Source organism: Lates calcarifer, linkage group LG1, assembly GCF_001640805.2.
Source record: "Lates calcarifer isolate ASB-BC8 linkage group LG1, TLL_Latcal_v3, whole genome shotgun sequence".
NCBI classification, from domain to species: Eukaryota; Metazoa; Chordata; class Actinopteri; family Centropomidae; genus Lates; species Lates calcarifer.
The window spans coordinates 6,895,961-6,916,908 of NC_066833.1; the positions used below are offsets into that span (position 1 = coordinate 6,895,961).

Below are 20,948 nucleotides of genomic sequence, written 5' to 3' on the forward strand. Positions count from 1 at the left end.
TAACAATGTACCGTGTCATGATGTTACTGATGAAGTGAGCTTTGTGTGTGAGGTAATACTTTATACTTCTGTGAGTGATTGCACTGTGTGCCATACTAAATAACACTGATAAAAGAGGAATTAAAGTGAGTAGATTTGAACTGCAACTTCTCTCATCTTCCCACAGCCTCTGACAATGTAACAGCATCTGGCTGTTACAGGTTCTGTTCAGTCAATCTGTAGACCGCTCGCTTTCCCAGTTAAAACTAATCAGCAGACTGAGTGACTGTAGCGAGTCGATCCCCCTCTCTCTCTTATTCCTCTTGCATAATTGTTTTCTCTGACAATTTTTTTCAGACTCATCATCTGTAACAGCTGTAATTCTCAGCTGTCTGACTTATTTACCAGCAGAACGTGTTACAGCAGCTCCACAAACTCCTGCAGTTAAACTGAACTAACCAAAGACTCTTAAGGCTTATTAACTCTGGAAACACTCACTATACACGGACTGACACACTTGCTAGCTAAGCAACATAATTAGGCTAAACTATCCAGAACACAACACTCTAAAATACCATTCAACAAAGATATCAGTTGTTTCAATGGAAACATAATGTACCAGGAGATAAATACTTCCTTATATTATGGCCAATACGGTATCCTTTGCATTGCAGTCTGCAGAATAAGATAATAACAGCAAGAAAGATTTTATTTTTACATTTGAACTGGAATTTAGTTTACAATAAGGAAAACACTGCAAGAAACTGGGTTTTGTGGCAACAGAAGATTTTATGTTATTATTTTTTTTATTAATTTTATTATTATTTTTGCAGTTTATATTGCTTAAGTATTGCTGCAGCATTCACACTGCAAATACATACATTTTCAAGTTAAGTTTCTTGTTTAACTGTAAGATATCCTGTTCAATACATATTTTTTCTTGACAAAAATGTTTTAAAAAATAATGTTTTGGTATGTTTGGAAGGGTATATTGAATTTATTTTATATTGAATTTATTTGTTTATTTATTTTACATTTCAGTAGGTTAGCTCTTAGAAATCCAGTATCTGGGGGAAAAAGCAGGTCTTGACCAGTTAAAGTCAAAAATAAACATTAATTTGAACAATGTTTTAAAAAACAATCCAGTATCCAAGGATCTTGTCAAAATTTCAAATTTTTCCAAACTGTACAAATTTCCTTAAGCTTGATGTTAATGTTGCCTTAGAGAGGCTGCCACTATTTAAAGACTCACTTTATAAATTACACTCATCAGCTCTTCACTGAAACACACTTATCCATCATACAACCTTCTGTTTTTACTACATTTTTCACTTAAAACAGAAATTGCACACAAGTCTAACACAGATTCCTGTTTCCCTCATAAGATCATCTGGTCAATCTTAGATCTTAATTTTTTGCAATGACTATTCTGAGATTTTTTTTTACTCTGTTGTCCAGGTGGCTGGTGATAGCTGTGGGTTTGGTCAGAGCTTACCTGGCCAGAGGAAGTTACCATGGGCTGTACTACTCCATAGAGAAGCCTCTTAAGTTCTTTCAGACTGGAGCTATCCTGGAGGTGAGATATGCACAAAGAGCTGGGGGATGTTAATAGAATCAAATCGCAACACATTTTGTCAAATACAGTAGACAGCTGTCATTTCTCTAATGAGCACACAACATCCAGTTTATATATGCAGATATTGGGAATGTAACCATCATTTTTATTTTCATTAATCCATCATTAATGTTAACATTTGATTTATCTGTTATTAAAGTATTTAATCTACCCACTGTCAGCATTTGGCTGTTTGTGTTCATATTGCTTAATGGATAAATTGATTAGTGAAAATTTTTTTACTTATTAATCCTTGACTTTTTTAACTGCTAGAAAAAGCATCAAGTCATTAAAAGCTGGATGAGTGTTGGATTCAGGTCTGGATGTGCAGTGGATTTCACAGGCCTGTTATCTATACAGTGTTTGGTATGTCCTCTGTAACATATCAAACTGGTATGTTGGGCTGACACACGTGTCACATAGGCAGAGCTGGGCAACATGAGGTGTTCTAGTATCCTGTCCAGACACACTGTAGACTGTAGTTGAGTAACAGGAGACTTAGTTTTGTCTAACATCAGTATCTTCCATTCATGAAATAATCTGTGTACAAACTGAACATTACAGGCACTGTGGTATTAAGTTGATCTTAGCAGTGTAAGTTTGAGAATTAAAAGTGTATTAACACACACATGGCACATTATTTAGAAATACCAAGTCAACTTTTTGTGTTATGAATTTCAGTGTATTCAAAAAAATCCTTTTAGGTATGCCTTGAGAATATTAATGGGAAATTAATAATGTTTAAAACTAGAGTAGTTTTGCCACATTAATCCAGGAATGCATGGAAAAAGAAGAAAATATAAACCACAAACCATACATACAAGTTACAATGAGCTGTCCTGTGCTCTTTTCCCAGAGCCATACTGAGAAACTTTCTTATCTTTTCATTTCACAGATACTGCACTGTGCTGTGGGTGAGTCTCTCTTCAGCCTACACCTCACCTACACTGCTCTCTTGTTACCAGTAAAAATCTCGGTGTCAATATAGATTGACTCATATTCACATTGTGCTATATCTCTCAAATGTTCATTTAAGATATCTGTAATTCCAGTTTGGATATTATGATTTAAGTACTTGTGACATTAGGTTGTATGAAACCATTTTTCTAAAATATCTACACTAAAGATGAATTGTTGAGACATGAATTCCATATATCTCCACTTTAAATATAACTATTCGCAGCCCAAATTTATTATACGGAATCGGTTAAATTTAACAAAGACATACTGACAGTGACAGTGTGCAGGAAAAATGTGGAGCACATGCTCCCATGCACAGCAGGAGGGCTCACTGAATTTTTATGAAGATCCAAATTATGTGAGTCATATATTGCTGCCTTTGCAGTCACCAATCTTACCCAAACAAACACCAGAGATTTAAGTCAAATTATACAATTCAAATTACATTTAATGATAGTCAAAAAGTCCTTTTAAGATAATCGAGAGGCTATGAAAAGAATTATGATTCAACAAATCTAATTTTTGAGGTAGTTTATCTTTAGTTATCATTGCAACAGGTTGAAATACAACTTGATGTATCAGTCTAATTAAAATGAAGCTGTAGATATCAAATGTCAAATAGTTAAAATTATGCAGGGGTCTTGTTTTCTCTCTTGAGACCACAGCTATTCATTGCCCTGACTTAATATAATTTGTAAAGCTTTGTGCTAGCCACATCATGTACAACTAGTTTGACTATTCAGAATTATAACTGAGAATCTGAAAGTATAATTTTGACTGATCTAAAAAAAATGATAGATGGCCAGTTGTCATTTGGTTTGTTTGAGGAGTAGCAGATATCGTAGTTATTATATATATCGATATTGTAGTTGTATCTCAGATGTACACATGTATAGACAAACAGAGCCTTATCATATTTTAAGTGTTTGGCAAGAGAGAGCGGAGAAGCTGTTGGCTCTCATGGTGTCAATGTGATGAGGAGATAGCAGCTCTCACCCAGCTGCCTCACCGTGGTTCACAGTCCATTCCATTATCTGGGATTTGAAGCTAAAGCTAGCTGACCTTTCCCACTGTCCACTCAGAGTGAACACACACATGCACACACAATAGATTCCTCTCTGGTGGCCAGTAAAAGCATCGACATTCATGAGTGTCCTTTTTGAGTGGATCTGTCTGAGAGCTCATACAGTATCTCATCAAATCATTCACTGTAAAACATTGTAATATGTAATATATTTACTAATAAGCAGCCTCAGTTTTAGTCAGTTTTAAAACTCACCGGCAATGTAGCTTTTCCCAATTTTTCAATATCACTTCCACTATTTCCTTTTTTTCACATGCTTTTAGTGAATATTCTTTTCAGAGTCAAGCAATCCATTCCTTGTGATAACCATTATTTTTATTACCTGTATACCTACACATAACTACACACAATGTCTTTTCCAATTCTTTTCAGCTTTCTATTATTTATTTAACCATTTGTAAGGGCTTGATGAAAATTGCATATTTACAATTTACAACTGTGCGTTAGAAACAATATTTACTGTGGATTGAATATTTTTGGCTGAAACTCAGTTCTTTCAGTGGAGTCAGTGCCAGGTTCCATAATGATCCAGTGAATTGAAAGGGGTCATCACTTGTTGTAAAGAACCAGGGCTCCTAATAATAATTTGTTCATATTAATGAATTCATATGGTCATTTTTGTGCAGCAAAGATTAAGACGTCCTCCATCCCCATTTATTAAGTGTTTGTCCTTTGTGTCATATCCCAGGAATTGTACCATCCTCTGTTGTCCTGACCGGATTCCAGGTCATGTCCCGGGTCTTCCTCACGTGGGCCGTCACACACAGCGTCAGGGAGGTAAGATGGGTTTCCCTCTAGTCACTACATTATACAGCCTGTCTAATTCACTTAGTATGAATCACATAGCAGGGTAAATAGTTCCATGACTTCATGTTCAAAATTGACCAGTTGATTTACTGTTTGCCCTGTTAATAGATTGGATTGGATTAGTTTGGAGAGGAGGAATGTGTAAGTAACGTCAGATGGTCTTGCTCTAGGGGTGCAGGAATGAAAATGAATGAAATTTATTAGAGTGAATGAACATTTGTATTTTATGTTTTAAATGTTTTGTTTCTTCTGTGTGTTTCTGTTGTATGATGCTGTACTCACGTTTTTCTCATCCCCTTCTATGTGAATGTGTATGGAAACTGTGAGTGTGTGATGAGGGGAGTGCCTTTCTTTTAACATCATATTTTGCATTGGTTTTAACCTAATATCTGAGGATAGTGACCAGCAGCCTGCAGTGTGATCTGATCTCTGAGCTTCTTGAACAAACAGCATGGTTCTGTGATGAAAAGTCTAAATTAGCCTACAATAGAGTAACTACTGCAGCATGATGCAAACCTGTCTGTTCCTCAGTCCCCCTCCCATCATCCTTTGTGTGTGTTTTTGCAGGTGCAGAGCGAAGACAGTGTGCTACTATTTTGTCACAGCCTGGACCGTCACAGAGATCATCCGCTACTCTTTCTACACCTTCAGCCTCCTCAACCACCTGCCATACCTCATCAAATGGGCAAGGTAGGAAAAACCCTAACCTGAGAGTGGTGTCAGAGGAGGAGACATTGTGTCTAAGTGAATATATTATAGTGAATTTCCAATTAAATTGGATGTGTGACTGTTGTAGACACTTATAGCTATTTGTATATACTAAAACAATGAAAAGGTCAAAGAGGGCCCTAAAAATCACAGCAGCACATCATTCTTTGAAGGCATTACTCCTAACACTGATTAGGTTTTTTTTTAACAAAAAAACCATCAAACCTACACAAAATGTGCTGTTTCCACCATAAAAATCTCTTTGCCTGATGGGTGCAACAAACAAAGGCAACAGTTGTTAAGTGCCTTCTTCCCTGCGGTCTTTGTTGCTAGGTAGCAAATGAGTGTCGCTATATTTAGGGCCCAAGCAACCAAGGTTGTGAGGACCCTATTGCATTCCAAAAGATTATTAGCTCTGATTATTATTATCATAGCAGATGAATTGCCTTTTGAGGGCCTAAACATGCTCAAAAACTCATGAAAGTTTGTACACGAGCCATTATGGGTATAGTGTAAAATGACTCTATAGCGCCCCCTGAAGACATTCAAAAGCACCTCTCCATTGGGCTCAGGTGGACAAAATTTGGAATAATATAATTTAAAAAAAAATGTAATTAATTTAATTTTAATTGCTGTAACTCAGCAATAATTTGTCCAACCTTCCCCAAATTTCACAGGCTTGATAATGGTCCTGTCCTGAACACACCACATGTCAATATTTGTGTAACGTTATAGCGCCACTACTGGCAACAGGAAATGACATATTTAATACTTTGATGCGCTGTTACTAGCAGTCAGGAACACCTTAAGGCCTTCATGATGCCTTATTGTGAAAATCGTAGTGATTTGTTGAAGGGCATGCCTGTGGAGCCGTGGCGAATCTTGATGTTTTGCCAGGAACCAGGAAGTTGATTTAACTCATTTGTCCGATCTGCGCCAGACTTCTCATGTTTGACAAGGGTGTTTAGTTAACATATTGAAATAATGAAAGTCTTTTTTATGCATTCCTGTGTTTGTTGTGGTCGCTTTAAGAAACTGGGGGAGTAAGTGACAGGGAGCTATGTCATGTGACCAGAAACAAGGAAGTAACCAAGCATGTCTCAGGAAGCTGTTGTTTTATTCATCTGAGTTGATCCAGTGACATCTGCATATATCTTATGCCTTTGGTAGCATTGTGGGTATGTGCAAGTTTGTTTTATTCTTAACTACTGTCGCGGATCATTGTTTTGGGGAAGTGTTGTATTTTGTGAAGTTAACTGCTAGAAAGCTACTGCGATGGCTATTCTCAGTTTCTACACTGTTGCTAGACCATTGTGAGTTCATATGAGCGTGATTACAATTAAAAATTATTTTTACAGTTGGTTACATATTAAAATGTTATTTCATGTATTATATGATATTATAAAAAAGACAAGTAAAATACTTAAAGAAACCTGTCACAGAAAGATTGAGTCTATTTACATTGTGCATATCTGTATGTTAAAAACAGGCACAGTATTGATTATGTTTTTTTGTATCTTGTTTAGTTTCACGCTTTCCTTGCAACTTCAATAAACCTGTGGACAACGGGAAGACTGTCTTCAGAGTCTTGATGTTAGGAAGGCGTTTAGCTGGCTGTCAAGTTATATACAGGACACATATAATGAGGGCAGCACAAGGGTCCTGTCCTGAGTACATCTATATGCCAATATTCGATTATGAACATATGGGCGTGGATGTGGGTGTGTGCCTGGCAGCAACTCAAATTTTGATGTCTTGTCTTGAAGTAGGAAACTGATATAACTCAACACAACACACAGGTATGAAATTTGGCACAGTTATGTAGCATACCAAGACTTACAAAAAAGCCATCCTCTAAACCCAACAGGAAGTCAGTTATTTTGACTTGAATATGCAGACATGGCTTATTGTTTGCCATTTGGGGATCAGACTCCTTCAATTTTATCATACTGACCTCAAACTTGGTCAGGATACTCTTAAAAAGTTTGTGACTTAAAGTTATCAAAAGCTTTACAGAATATTGAAGGGCGTGGCCGTGGCGGCACCTCAAATTTCACCCTGAAACAGGAAGTTGCATTTAATTTGCTCTAACTCAAACATACTTCGTCCAATCTGCCCTAAATTTCACAGGTTTGAAAAAAGGCTTGTGCTGAACACATCTACATTCCAGTATATAGGTATAGTCATAGTGCTACCTATTGACAACAGGAAATGATGTGTTTCATCCAAGTGTGTTGATCTGATTCACCTCAAATGTGGCCAGACAAGCACTAATATCACAAAGGTGATGGCTGCCTTTGTCCGTGATGGAAATGTGCAACTGATGGGCCGCAGTAAGTGACTTTTGGCTCATTTGTACTGAGTCAACCTGTGGCAACCCCACAGCCACAGGGGTTGCAAGGGCCCAATCAACGCTGCTTGCAGCTTTAATGGTATTTGACTCAGTTAGAGTTGCACCCTGAGAGACAGAAAAATTGGTCATGCACCTGTGGAAAATCCAGTGAAGGATCAGAGAAGACAGTCACTGGGTTGGGAGTGCTCGCTTAAGAAGAGACAGAAGTTTCTCTCTTTTATTCTTTCTGTAGAAGAAAAGCACCACAGTGTATCTCTCATATTTAATTGCAAGCTTGATCCCTCAAAAGTTCTAGGATTGAAAATTTAGAAGCATGCCTGCAGTCGCACTATTGTATCCTTTTTATCTGCATTTTTATCAAGCAGCACATCATATGGTCTAATATTTATATCACAGTATATTTAGAGTTTGGATGTCATAATGTAATATAGTTTCATTTATTTGCTCCACTTTGGGATTTTTTCTGTGGTTTGGCAGCCTTTTCATTATTACTTTAACATGTGTCTGTCTGTTAGAATGGGCACGATACCTCAACTTAAATCCATCGTTATGGTGTTTAAAAGTCTTATCAGTGCATAATTGAATAACTTGTGTCAGAGCCTGAGCACATTCTCAAACATTCCTCATACTCATACTATGTTTCTAGTAATGCTACCTCAGGCAACAACTTTTTATTCTCCTCTGCTCCATGTATACATTTTTTTTTAACCAAACCTTATCTGAACTGTGAATGAAGTGCTTTTTAGACCACTTCCTTCATCATTTCATTTGGATTGTTCTTCACCCACATTTTTTAGCAGGATAATGTGTTTGTTTTCATGGAAAGCATAAGTGTATGTTCAAATTTTTACAGATATTTTACAGCATCATTGCTTAAATTTAGAGCTGCGCTGGCTAACATAGAGTATGTTGCCACTGATGCTTGTGGCGCAAACAGCAAAAAGTTAAATCCATATCATGCATATCTCCCTCAGTGTTTTGCTATTTATACCAGCTATACTGCCCACCCCCTTGTTGCAGAAATAATGAAAAATGAAGCTGTATGACTTATTATTTCTCTCCCTTTCCTTCTCTCTCACAAACCCCTGTGCTGCAGGTACACCTTTTTCATTGTGCTGTACCCCATGGGAGTGACTGGGGAACTGCTGACTATCTATGCAGCCCTGCCATATGTGCAGAAGACAGGCCTGTACTCTGTCACTCTCCCCAACAAGTACAACTTCTCTTTTGACTACTACACCTTCCTCATCTTAATCATGATCTCCTACATTCCCCGTAAGTCAACAGGCAGATGTTACTTCTTTCCCCTTTTGTAGTTACAATGAACATTGCAAATGTGCTTTAAATTACAAATATACAGTGAAGAGAAAAAAAGAAAAATTGGAGACATTTTCATAATTACAAGATCTTTATGTCATAATTTAGAGAAAATGTAAACATGGCCTAAAGATGTTTTGAGACTGAACACAAGGGAATGTCTTTACCTGGCATTATTCTTTTGAATTTGACCACTGATGGAGATTGTAACTAGAAGACAGTCCCTCCATGTCTTTTCTTTGGTGCAATTTTGTAGAGGTATTTTGCAAAGTTCTAAAAATCCAGTTGTTGTTATTGTTTGATGTTAAAGTTTCTCATCCTGATCTTCCTCTGCCCCCTCCCCAGTCTTCCCCCAGCTTTACTTCCACATGATACGACAGAGAAAGAAGGTGCTGGGCCATGTAGAGGACTACAGCAAAGTGGAGTGAGCTGAATAGTATTCAGACAGATCTCATTGAGGGGGAAAAGAAACCAAAACAACCAAGAGAAGAGGAACTAAATCATGTCTGCTTATTGACACACTAAACCAGTTTTCAAACTGCCAGAACTGACCTGGCAGATGATCCATTTATCAAGCAACATCATTTTTTTCCGGCTGTTGTCTGGGTTGTATAGATGCTCACAAATTATGAATGAACTGGTGTTATTTATTTTTTTTCTTTTTCCAATGAACAAACTGCAGTTAATTTTGTATAGTCAGAGAGCTTGCAGCTACTAAGGAACTGTATTTTGACTTGGATACAGTTGAGCTGCTAACTAACCAGTGAGCAGAACTCATTCACAGCATTGAACTAATTCATGTACGAATAGAATCAGTAACCTCCTTTCCAAAAGACACTATAAAAAAGCCCAAATAGATTTCTCACTTCCCTACGTCTCATCTTTTTTAATAAGCAGTTTTCCTTTACTACACTGTAGAAAGTATAATGTGAAGACTTGTGTTACAACTAGGTTGTCTGTAGGTTTTGCATCTACAGTGTGTTTGTTGGTGCAAACCGTGGTCCAGATTTTTTTTTCTTTCATTCATTTCAGTCAAAAGCTTGACTACATTCCTAATTTAGTCCAATAAACCTTTTTTTCATTCTGTGTTTGCATGGTGTTCTATCTATTTATTTGGTGTTTGCTCAGATGTTGTTTTGACTTGGGTCTCAGTTGCATTGTTAGCGGTCTGACATTGATTATATTGACTCGTTGAATGCTTAAGTTCCCCAAGTTTCCCAGTGATGATTGTGAGTTCTGTCTTTTTGTTCCTCATAGTTTGATGTTTACTAACCTAAATCAAGTTGTGTGAAGAGACAAGTCATGTTTTTCCTCTCATACATCCATCCAAGTTCCTCACCTCCTTAGGTGATTGCATTTTCCTTTCTTTTAATTATTTAAAGTAACTACTTTTAGCAATTTTAGCTCAGTTAAAGTGATACCTTGCAAACCATCCAAATTAAAAGCTCACAGTCTTCAGTCCTCTCCCATCTCTAATTAATGAAAGGGGTCAGTATGTCCTGTAAGCGGGATGTTTTAAAACCTTTATCACAAAACAATTCAGACATCATGACATGTTATAATATTACACTTCAGCAAAAAAAAACAAAACAGATAACACAACCTACAGTAACAACAATCAGATTAAATAAGCTTTGATATGTAACACAATCAAAATCGAACTGTAGCCCAAATGTGTGTTCGATGTTTAACTTTGTGGACTTTTATTTTAAGATACAGACTGATGTCGCTATACTTTAGTACATAAAAGTGGTGGTCATTAATTAGTATAGAGCTATATGGGCTGAAGTACTATTCCTAAGAGACATGTCCGAGTCAACATGGAAATAGTACTTATGAGAAACAGACTTGGTATTCATTCAGTTAGTGAGTTTGTAGTCATGCTTTTTCAATAAGGTGAATTTAATAACACACAGAACAAAGAGAGAACTGTGAATCAGAATAGTTCCACCTTTTCATTACCTGATGAAAAATAGGCCCATTTTTCATTTGTAATTGTCATATTTGATGTACATTCCACAGTGTTTTGTTTGTTTTAGACTTGTTACTTTTGTTACATTTTGGAATGGTAATCCTGAATGCGTGGTATTTTGTTGGACACAGTTGCAGCTGTATAACACCAGGCAGAAAAGCATTCTAGTACTGCCATCTTTTAGTAAAAACTAAACTGTAATTCTGCTGCACCGCTGTCCTTCCGAGTACATTTCTATACCACTGCTGGAAAGCAAGAACCTCAACCACTTGAGGTCAGCAAAAGCAACATCACCACTTCTGCTTATGTTGCTCTTTAAATGGTCTGTTCAAAGTATAATATTTTTTCACATACCCCTCGTGGTATCTATCCGTACAGATAGTTTTGGTTTCATATGACACCCAATCTCATCTCTTGAGATTTCTGTTTCAATCATAATATATTGGACGGGAATGGAATTTAGTTTTGGTGCTCACAGCATTGAAAAATTACATTCAAGAAGTTAAAGAGGAACATCTATTTTTAGAACCAGTCACTTTGGATTAATCATTGCCAAACTTCCATTTAAAGAGCTGAAAAAATGTACCTGTCAAGCAGAGCAGCAATTAATGCCTGTGATACTGACAAGTCATGTCATTTTCATCTGTTGCTGTTGCTGTCATTTTCATCTGTTGCTGTCATAATCTTTTAACTATAATTCTTTAATGTTTGAGTACATAACTAACTTTAGCATTAATTGTCTTGAAGTGGAGGTAGTAATCTCAGAGAGGGATATCTCAAATATGTCTTGACAAATCTTAATACTTTTCTACTAGAGCTAAGTCAGAGTTTTTTTGTAAACTAGGTGAACTGACCCTTTAATGTTTCTTTAAATTGTGCTGTAAGAGGCTAATGTCCATCAGTTTGCATCTTTTAAGCAGCTTGCCTCTTTGTTCAATCTTCCTCCAAAGCACACCAGTTATGTTGCTCTTTCCTGCTGTCATGATCATAACACTCTTTCATTCTGTATCAAAGTGAGCAGCCAGAGCCTGAAATGTCAAGTCTAACCTTTGTGCTATTTTTTTTCTCCATGAATGGTTTTGAGCATGATTTGGGATACTTGATGGAAATGTCTTGCAGGAGTGCAAGTGCAGCTCATTGTAAAACTGCATGAAAGATGAAATCTGGATGCCTGGAATGATGATCTTTGTTATAACATGACTTAAAAAAAGAAAAGATACAAAAGCATGGCATATGTTACTCCACAACTGGTTCTACTTAATAAAGTTTTGATACAAATGTTTTGCATGGGGCCAGCATACTTTGAACAGGTATGGATACTGAGTATATATTTACAATAAACCTATAATATGAGAAGAATACTCAATATCTTTATATATTACATATACTGTGTGTAACTGACATGCACTGATACATGAAACATTGGTGGCCCCTGAGTGATAGTGCACTTGTAATAATTCAGGGGGGGGACAGTTAATGGTTTCTGTGTGCCTTAAAAGTAGAGATGACTCATTTACTCATGCACCATGTAATCTGGGTGGGAACATTATCTGTTGTACAATTTAGCTGTGCTAGAAAGCTTCATCAGATGTAAACCAACTCTGAAATATCTTAAAACCTATTAGCCACACTGCCCTGCATTCAGACTCTAATGAAAATGAATAGATAGATAGATAGATAGATAGATAGATAGATAGATAGATAGATAGATAGATAGACAGATAGACAGGGAAAAAATGAAAAGAAAAGAACTGGTAAATTACAGGTAAACCAAAAAAAATATATTAGTTCAAGTGGACATCAAGCAGAAAAGATACAAAAATACTGAACCCTACATTTTCCATCATGCAACTTGATTGTGTCTTTTTATTGGACTGTCTGTTGATTCAACCATCCATCCATCACTCTTACATTATTTGGGGTTAATTACTAAAACTTGCCAAAGCTCCTCCAGAACCAGAGAGGACATTATACCACTTTTTTCAGACAATGAGTGTGCAGGCAACAGGTTTTTTTTTTTTTTTTTTTTTTTTTTTTGGTTTGGTTTGTTTGTTCTTTCTTTCTTTCACCACTAGCTTTGTTATTTTAACAAAGCTTTTATGACCATCCATATGTATTTCTCAGTCTCTTTATTAGGATACAAACAGAAATATGGGAAATATATATACTAAATTTTAAAAAACAACAACACAATTTTAAGAACAAAATTGCCTCTACATGCAAAAGTCAGTATTTAGTGTGACTTCCCTTGGTGCTAAGCACATCTTGAGCTCTTTTGGGGAGACCATCTTGAAATTTTCTGAAGTAGTCTTCTGGTACGTTATACCAGGCTTCTCTCAGCACTTACCAGAGTTCTTCAATTTAATTCAGTTCAATTCAATTTTATTTATATAGTGCCGAATCACAACAAAAGTCATCTCAAGGCACTTTTCATATAAAGCAGGTCTAGACCATACTCTTTAAAATATGGTATTTACAGAGAGAGACCCAACAAATCCCACCATGAGCAAGCACTAGGCGACAGTGGCAAGGAAAAACTTCCTTTTAATAGGCAAAAACCTCGAGCAGAACCAGGCTCAGGGTGGGTGGCCATCTACTTCGACTGGTTGGTTCTTCTTCATAGATTTAGGCTGTCTTCTGTTTCTTTCTCTGTACAGGTGATCCTATACTGTCTCTATAATATTCAGGTCTAAATTCTGTGGAGGCCAGTTCATGACTGTTTTCTCTTCAAATATGATTTCACCACATTAGCAGTATACTTGGGATTGTTATTATGCTGAAAAATAAAACCATTCCCAACTGGACATTTTGCAGGAGTGTTGTCACATCGTCCATGTAGCTTCTTAGGGCTGGAAACACTGTCCTGATTCTGCTCTCACTCCTCAGACCATCTGTCTTGCACCAGTGAATATGATTTCAAAGACTGTTGTGAACAGGATGGGTGAGATCAAACAAACCATTGCTTTTCCCTTCTCAAGCTGCTTCCAACCAGTTGTGATTTCCTGGGTTGTGTAGGAGACATAGAAGTTGTTGAAGTAGGCAGAGACCAGGTTTTTGATGCATGTGCAGTGGAAAGTGTGCTCTTATAACTGTGATATAACTAACAATGACAATAAAGAACTGAATTGAGTTGAATTGAATTGAATGCATTGAATGCAGGCATGTGAAAGAAATCGAGTGCGAAGGTGATCAGCTGGTGTGGAACAGATTCGTAGGCCAGATCTAACCAAACCATGTGGAGATCTAAACTCCTGCATTTGGCCCTCTGGAATTGTTTCCAGATCATGGCAGAGTGAAGTGAAGACACTTGTGTGAGGCTAATCTATCGGCAAGAAGCCCCTGCAAAGTCCCACTGTTAAAAAAAAGACGTGCTGAAGAGGATACAATTTGCCAAAGAACATATCGACTGGCCTAAAGAGAAATGGAGAAACATTGTGTGGACTGATGAAAGTAAGATTGTTCTTTTTGGGTCCAAGGGCCGCAGACAGTTTCTCAGACAACCCCCAAACACTGAATTCAAGCCACAGTACACTCTGAAGACCATGAAGCATGGTGGTGCAAGCATCATGATATGGGGCTGTTTCTCTTACTATGGTGTCAGGCCTATTTATCGCATACCAGGGATCATGGATCAATTTGCTTATATCAAAATACTTTAAGAGGTCATACTGCCTTATGCTGAAGAGGAAATGCCGTTGAAATGGGTGTTTCGAAAAGACAATGACCCCAAACACACCAGTAAGCGAGTAGCATCTTAGTTCCAGACCAACAAAATTAAGGTTATGGAGGGCCAGCCCAATCCCTGGACCCTAATCCAATAGAAAAGTTGTGGGGTGACATCAGAAATGCTGTTTCTGAGGCAAAACCAAGAAATGCAGAGGAATTGTGGAAGGTTGTCAAATCATCCTGGGCTGGAATACCTGTTTACAGGTGCCAGAAGATGGTCGACTCCATGCGGCACAGATGTGAAGCAGTTCTCAAAAACAGTGGTTATACAACTAAATATTAGTTTAGTGATTCACAGGAATGCTAAATCCTAACGTTTTTTTTTTTTCAATTTATTGAGTAAATATTTGAGTTTGTAACAAAAAATACAGACTTTTTTTGAACAGCCCAATATCATATTTTCCTTCATTTTCTGTAAAGTAATTAAAATATTGATACATTTTTCTTTATGTTTTGATGTAAAATATAATGTGCAGTGTTCCCAATGAATGGAAATAAAAAATATTATAAGGATTTTGAGCTTTACTCACGTTTTAAAAAACACTGCTATTATTTTGAACATAACTGTATATACATATGTCCTGGAGAACCCAGGACCTGTGTTGCCCTGTTGCTGTCACTGAGCTGTTCCCTGATGTGTCTCTCTAACTCCTGTGAGGTGATCTCCCAGACTTCTTCTCCTCGAGCAGGTCTCAGACGTATTTAAAGAGATACGTGCTTTCTCCTTTCTGCTCCTGAGTTTCTGAATCCATTCTGCTCTCCTGAGTTTGGCAAGTCTGGATTTCAGCTAGTCGCAGTCACCTTTTAGTCCCTCCTTCTCTCAATCTTGTGCTTTCCTCCATGCTTTCTGAAGAAGGTGGTTGTGCTGCCCTTTAGCAAGTTCTGGAGGGTTGGATGTACATTCTGCTCAAAGCATCTCCATGCTTCTTTGTTGCTGGTTCTTAGCCACCTGAGCTTGGTCTGGTGGATTAGCTTCTCCTTTGATGGTTTTCTTGTGAGTTGGCTGCTTACTGGTTCACGGTGCATCACTTGCAGTGGGGCAGGCTCTTGCTGCTGGTGTGGCACTTCCTGCAGCGATAGCGGCTCCTCTCCCTCACCATCTACAATAGTAGATTTATCAACAGCGCTGTGGTGCTCAACCGGGTTTTGAGTCCTCCTTGTTTCACCTGCTGAAGCAGCGCAAGCTTGTAAATGGGTCCTCCTGTCGCACTTTGCCTTCCTTTGGTGAATGCGCAGGCCTTGGTGTGTTGTCATTTTGGACCGTCCACAGCTGCATTTCTTAAGGATCTTAGAGTCATTGGTCAGTTCCATTCCAGTCTGTTTCATGTTATCCATCGTAATTGGTCCTCCTTCCATCCCGCCTCCCGGAGGACTATCGGGCTGTCTTCTTCATATCATGCTTGTAGTTTCTGATGGCATCCATGCAGTGAGGTAATTACTCCATGAGCATGTGGAGAGGGTAATTAGCCCATCCACCCCTGTTGCATTCTTTCCTGCTGCCAGTCTGTCTCCCCTGACTGCCCTCCAGTCTTTCCTAGACGCCAATTGCCCTGTTCATCATTGGTGTTCCAGATAGACTATGGTGATTTTATGTCAAATTCTGTGATCTTTGGCATTTTGAATGGAATGATGTAACTGAACGGTGGTCTAATGTGTATTAGTAAGCTTCCAATTAGTTAAAGTCATAAATGTGTATGTAATGCTAAAGCATGTCTTGCACAAACCTGATGTAACAGACCTTTTTCACTGCAGTCATTTTGACATGAAATAGTAGGACAAATGCAGGTGTTAGCAATGACATTAATTAGGATTCCATTCCATTTAGGTTCAAGAGAGCCAGGTTCCTGCTATTGTTCAAGTGTAAGGTGGGGCCTCAGAAAATACTTGCTATTTTAGCCTATAGAGGCAGTTTTTTTAATGATTATATATGGTCATTACACCATTGACAAAACAACAAATCTAATGGTGGCCTAATACCTTTGCACAGTGTTGTATCTACAAAACTCTTTTTTACTTTAACAAGAGAAACCAAAGATCTTAACTTTTTTTTTTTTTTTTTTTTTTTTTTTTAAACTTTCACAGTGTAAAGATGGACAGGGGGTGACGTACTATACAGATCCCTGGCTTGATACCACAGTTATGAGGTATGAGGTTTCCAACGAATGTTGACGCCAATCAGGCCATGACTATTTTAATCTGAATACTGACTCAAATAGCAAATTCAAACAAAATATCTGAGATACGTGTGTGTGTGTGTGTGTTTGTTTGGTTGCGCAATCCCCAGAATGAAATGAAAAGGTCACTCTCCATCAGGATGTGTCACAACACTGAAGCGCTTGTCGATTTAGATTTTGATTTCGATTTCAATTTCGATTTGCTTGGCATTATTGGCATGACGTTTTAGATAAAATATGTTGCCAAAGCATAAAATCACATATGTACATCAAAACACCAATAAATACAACAATAACTATATACAATAAAATAATAATAAAAAATGAGATAAGAAATAACAAAACAAAAAAAACAAGGAAACAAAATAAAATGTACATATACATGTGTATGTATATACATACACATGTGTCCTGCATACACACAAAATCCCTACATCAAACTGTGTCTCTTTTTGTGACATGCTGTGACATACTCTCCTGCCACTTCTATTACAGAGCTTTCTTCTCCTAGAAGGATTTGAATCTGCTTGGCATTTTTTGTCTATATTTGGTGAATTCATTTTCTCTAATTTCTTTATATTTTGGGCAACTTGTGAGAAAATTAATTTCTGTTTCAATTTCACCTGTTTTACAATGTGTACAAATTCTGTTTAATCTTTCAAGCCATCTTCTTTTTTGGCATCCGGTTTCAATTGTGAGTTGATGGTCACTAAGTCTATACTTATTGTTTGTCTTTTTATAGAATGTTTTATTTGGCTTAAATATTGGGCTATTTGGAATTCTCTGTCTAGTAAATTATAGCGTTCTAATTTATTAATTGATTGGATTTCTGTTTTCCACTGTTTGGAATATCTAAGTTTATTATCTTTATCTATTTGTTTTACTTGTGAATTTGGAGTTATTCTCATAGTGTCACCTTAATATATAAATTTAATTTTCTCATTTGTTCCATTCCAGGTAATTTGATCTCATACAGCTTTGTTGTTCTAAGAATGATCTGTGATAATATGAATCTGTGTCTGATTCTATCAGATGGTTCCAAAATTTTTTTAATTTTAATTAAGAGGGGGAACTGGCCCAGCTCTGCTCTGCAGCTGTGGTTAGGACAGTTTCTGTGGACTCTCAGTATGTTTTATGTTTTCATTCTCTCCTATTTCATGAAAGACAGAATGATAACTGCACTGATCTAGAATGAGACTTTCCTATTGTGTCTCACCATGTGTTTACAGGCTGCAGATGGTGGGGGGATTCTTTGCTTGTCACACCTTGCACTCCATCTTCATTTAATTCAGCCAGTAGATCACACATTATGAATATCTGGAATGCTTGATGTTATTTCAGAAGTGCCAAATGGTTTATGTGGTTGTCATGGTGTTCATAGGAGTTGCCAACACACGTGGGTCATAATAAACAATTTGATGGAACACTGAGAAGGTTTTCTGAATCTTCTAAATGTCTCAGATGTGATTTTTGTTGGTGGATTGCAAACAGAGGTTGTCCTTGACTGGTTGTTACTGACTAAATCAGTGTTGCAAGATAAATAGACTGAATTGCTATTTCATTTAACTTCATCCATATTTATTATATTATTTGAATTACTGATCATGATGTGCTAAATACTCGAAAGGGCATCTACATAGTAGTGAACTCAGGGTCTGAATATTTTTTGAAGTTGCTGTTAAAATAATTCCCTTACTTATAAGATCCATAGCCTGTGTATCGTAGCTTTGCTTTTATTGTCTTTCTCTTGACTATTCCAATATCGCTTCCATTTTTCAGCTTTCCCTAATACTGTTTATTTTTCTGCACCTTTGCCTTTTCCTCTTGTCCTTGTATTTCTTCCCTCAGTGAATTTTGGCAGTGTATTGACATAATGTAACAATTGTGTTGATATTTTGACCAGGAGTTTCTTGAAAAAGACATCTGACATTCACAATGCCACCCTGGTTAAATCAAGATTAAAACACATAAGAGATATCCAGAAGGGCTGGTGTCTTCACAAGAGGTTTCCTTTTACATTCTGCAACCAGCCTCCCTTAGTTCCGTAGGATCATATAAACTCCTATAGAATTCATAGCAGCAGACACAGACATATCTGTGCCACAAGAAGAGGCATCAACCACTTATTCCTATGTAGTGATAATAACCCTGATAAAGATTTTAGAGAGATCAAAAGCCTTTGCATGAGATGTCTGACTTTAGGGTTAGGGTTAGGGTTAGGGGGTTAGGGTTAGGGTTAGGGTTAGAGTTAGTTCTGACTGACTGATGAGATCATTGACCTCTGTGCTGGGTGAATGCAGACTTTCAAAACAATCTTACCACAAGGTCCATTCAGTAGCTGTTCTGGAGCTTTTGATTATATCATCAAACTTTCCTCAACTGATGTTTGTCCAGTTGTCGTGAATCTGTAGAATCTGTTCAAACTGCTATTTTCTGAACTTTTGAATTCTGGTCTATACTAGGTTAAAACTTGAGACTAAAATGCACTAGTGAGACAGTTTTAAAGACTGCTGTCAAGACTGGACTTTCAATCTCAAGCTATATCTATTGTCTTGTCTGTTGTATAGTGTTCTGTCATGTGATCAGTTTGAAGTTTTGAGATGCTCTCTGAACCCGAGGCTTATTCTTTGACTACTCCTCCTTTAAAAAATGAATATGAAAGTGCTGCAGCATGTAGAATGTATTAGTAAATTGCCTTTAGTCTGGTTTAGTTACTTGTTTCGTTATTTTCGGTGAATAGGAGGGATAATGAAATTTATAGAAAATTAAACTTCTCAAACTGGCCTTTACAATCTGCAGTGTTCATCACCTCCATCTTATATACAAAGTCAGTACCTCTTAGATTTACTTATCATTTACTAAATGACAGGAGCAGACTTTTGTGCATGTTCCCATCTCTTTGGTTTCTTTTGATGAGGTCTGTTTTGTTCTGTGCTGTTTCTAGAAAGAAGGATATTTGAGGATAAAGTCAGTGAAAACAAGGTGTGTTTTTTCAGTGAACTGAATGTTGTGACTGTGGCCTTTTCCTCCAGCTGTTTTCCTTTCATCCAAGAGCTTCTTTAGTCTTCTGCTTAGTATTAAAAATACTTACAAATTGCAATATTTTGTATATGCACTGAAGAGTACAAGCACTGTGGGAACAAGCCTTTATTTCACTTTGTGATGTTAAATTAAAAATAATATTAGATTATAGATTTTCATTTAGATTTACAACATTTTAAAATAATATATTCATATATTCATGGACGTGCATGGAAGAAGATTATCATAAACAAGAATTCCTTATACTTAACAATTAATCATGTTAAATAACTTAATAACCTTGCCGTATACTGTGGATAGATTTGTTTTTTGGTTTAATACCAGTTTTAATTTAGACTATATACAGATGAAAAATACCCCCACTGAAAACTGACCTGATTTGATTAACTAAATGGGAAGATTGTTAGTTTATTTTCATAGTATCAGTGTGGAAGCAGAGAAATTAATTGCATGTGGATTTGTGTGAGAAAACTCTTCATATAACTGTAGTTTACATAGCCCATGGAAATGTTGAGTGGGAAGGTTGTAATGAGATCAAATGTGTGTCTGTTTGTGTGTGCTTATATTAATATGTGTGTGTATGTTGCGTGTGATGATAAACTGCTGCTGAACAAGTTCATTTAACATTCAGATGATGGCAGTAGTGTTCTGTTTCAAATCAATGGGGAAAATGATCTTTAGCCTCCCAGATATCATTGGCTTTAGAAGTTTTTACATTACAAGTGAAAGCTTTTTACCTCAATAACCACAACATATGTATGTGGTTTAAATTACTGTTAAACATTAGATAAAAGCAGGAAACACACATGCACATACTGTATAGTCCACATTAGACTCTGAAGCAGTATAAATTATATTTGTTTAGATTTTAGGTTCATGTGATCACAAGTCTCCCTCATTAAAACACCTTCTTAAATTTGCCTGTATGTGGTCAGAGATTTGAGTATTGTTGATATTGACTGATAATGTAGCAGACAGCACCAAATGGTGATTTAAGATTCCACACTGTTTGCTTCTGCTTTTTCTCTGATCCTGATGAGACATGTGAGGGAAGTCATCAAATAATCAGTAGCTAATTTTAACTATTTTGGTCTGCCTTTTTCTTCTGTGACAATGCATCATTATATATGAGCTGATCCTTCATTTTGTTTGTAAAATCTTTATGTGCTAACTACAATGTGTGACCAAAAGTATGTGGACACCCCTAATAT

The 20,948-nt window shown here is 36.9% G+C and overlaps 2 protein-coding genes across 2 annotated transcripts in view; both read left to right on the plus strand.

Annotated features, from left to right (window-relative positions):
- LOC108897097 (very-long-chain (3R)-3-hydroxyacyl-CoA dehydratase 2) overlaps positions 1-9,911 on the plus strand; it is a 78,916-nt gene extending 69,005 nt beyond the window's left edge. The window contains 5 exon segments of the mRNA XM_051069772.1: positions 4,327-4,415; positions 5,013-5,039; positions 5,041-5,135; positions 8,603-8,781; positions 9,169-9,911. Of these exon segments, the coding sequence (XP_050925729.1) occupies positions 4,327-4,415; positions 5,013-5,039; positions 5,041-5,135; positions 8,603-8,781; positions 9,169-9,251 (473 nt within the window). The 3' untranslated portion in view covers positions 9,252-9,911.
- hacd2 (3-hydroxyacyl-CoA dehydratase 2) overlaps positions 1-9,911 on the plus strand; it is a 42,603-nt gene extending 32,692 nt beyond the window's left edge. The window contains exon 8 of the transcript XR_007812924.1: positions 9,775-9,911. The gene's annotated coding sequence lies outside the window, so the exon portion shown is untranslated. The remainder of the gene's footprint in view (positions 1-9,774) is intronic.
- Positions 9,912-20,948: the final 11,037 nt, after the last annotated feature.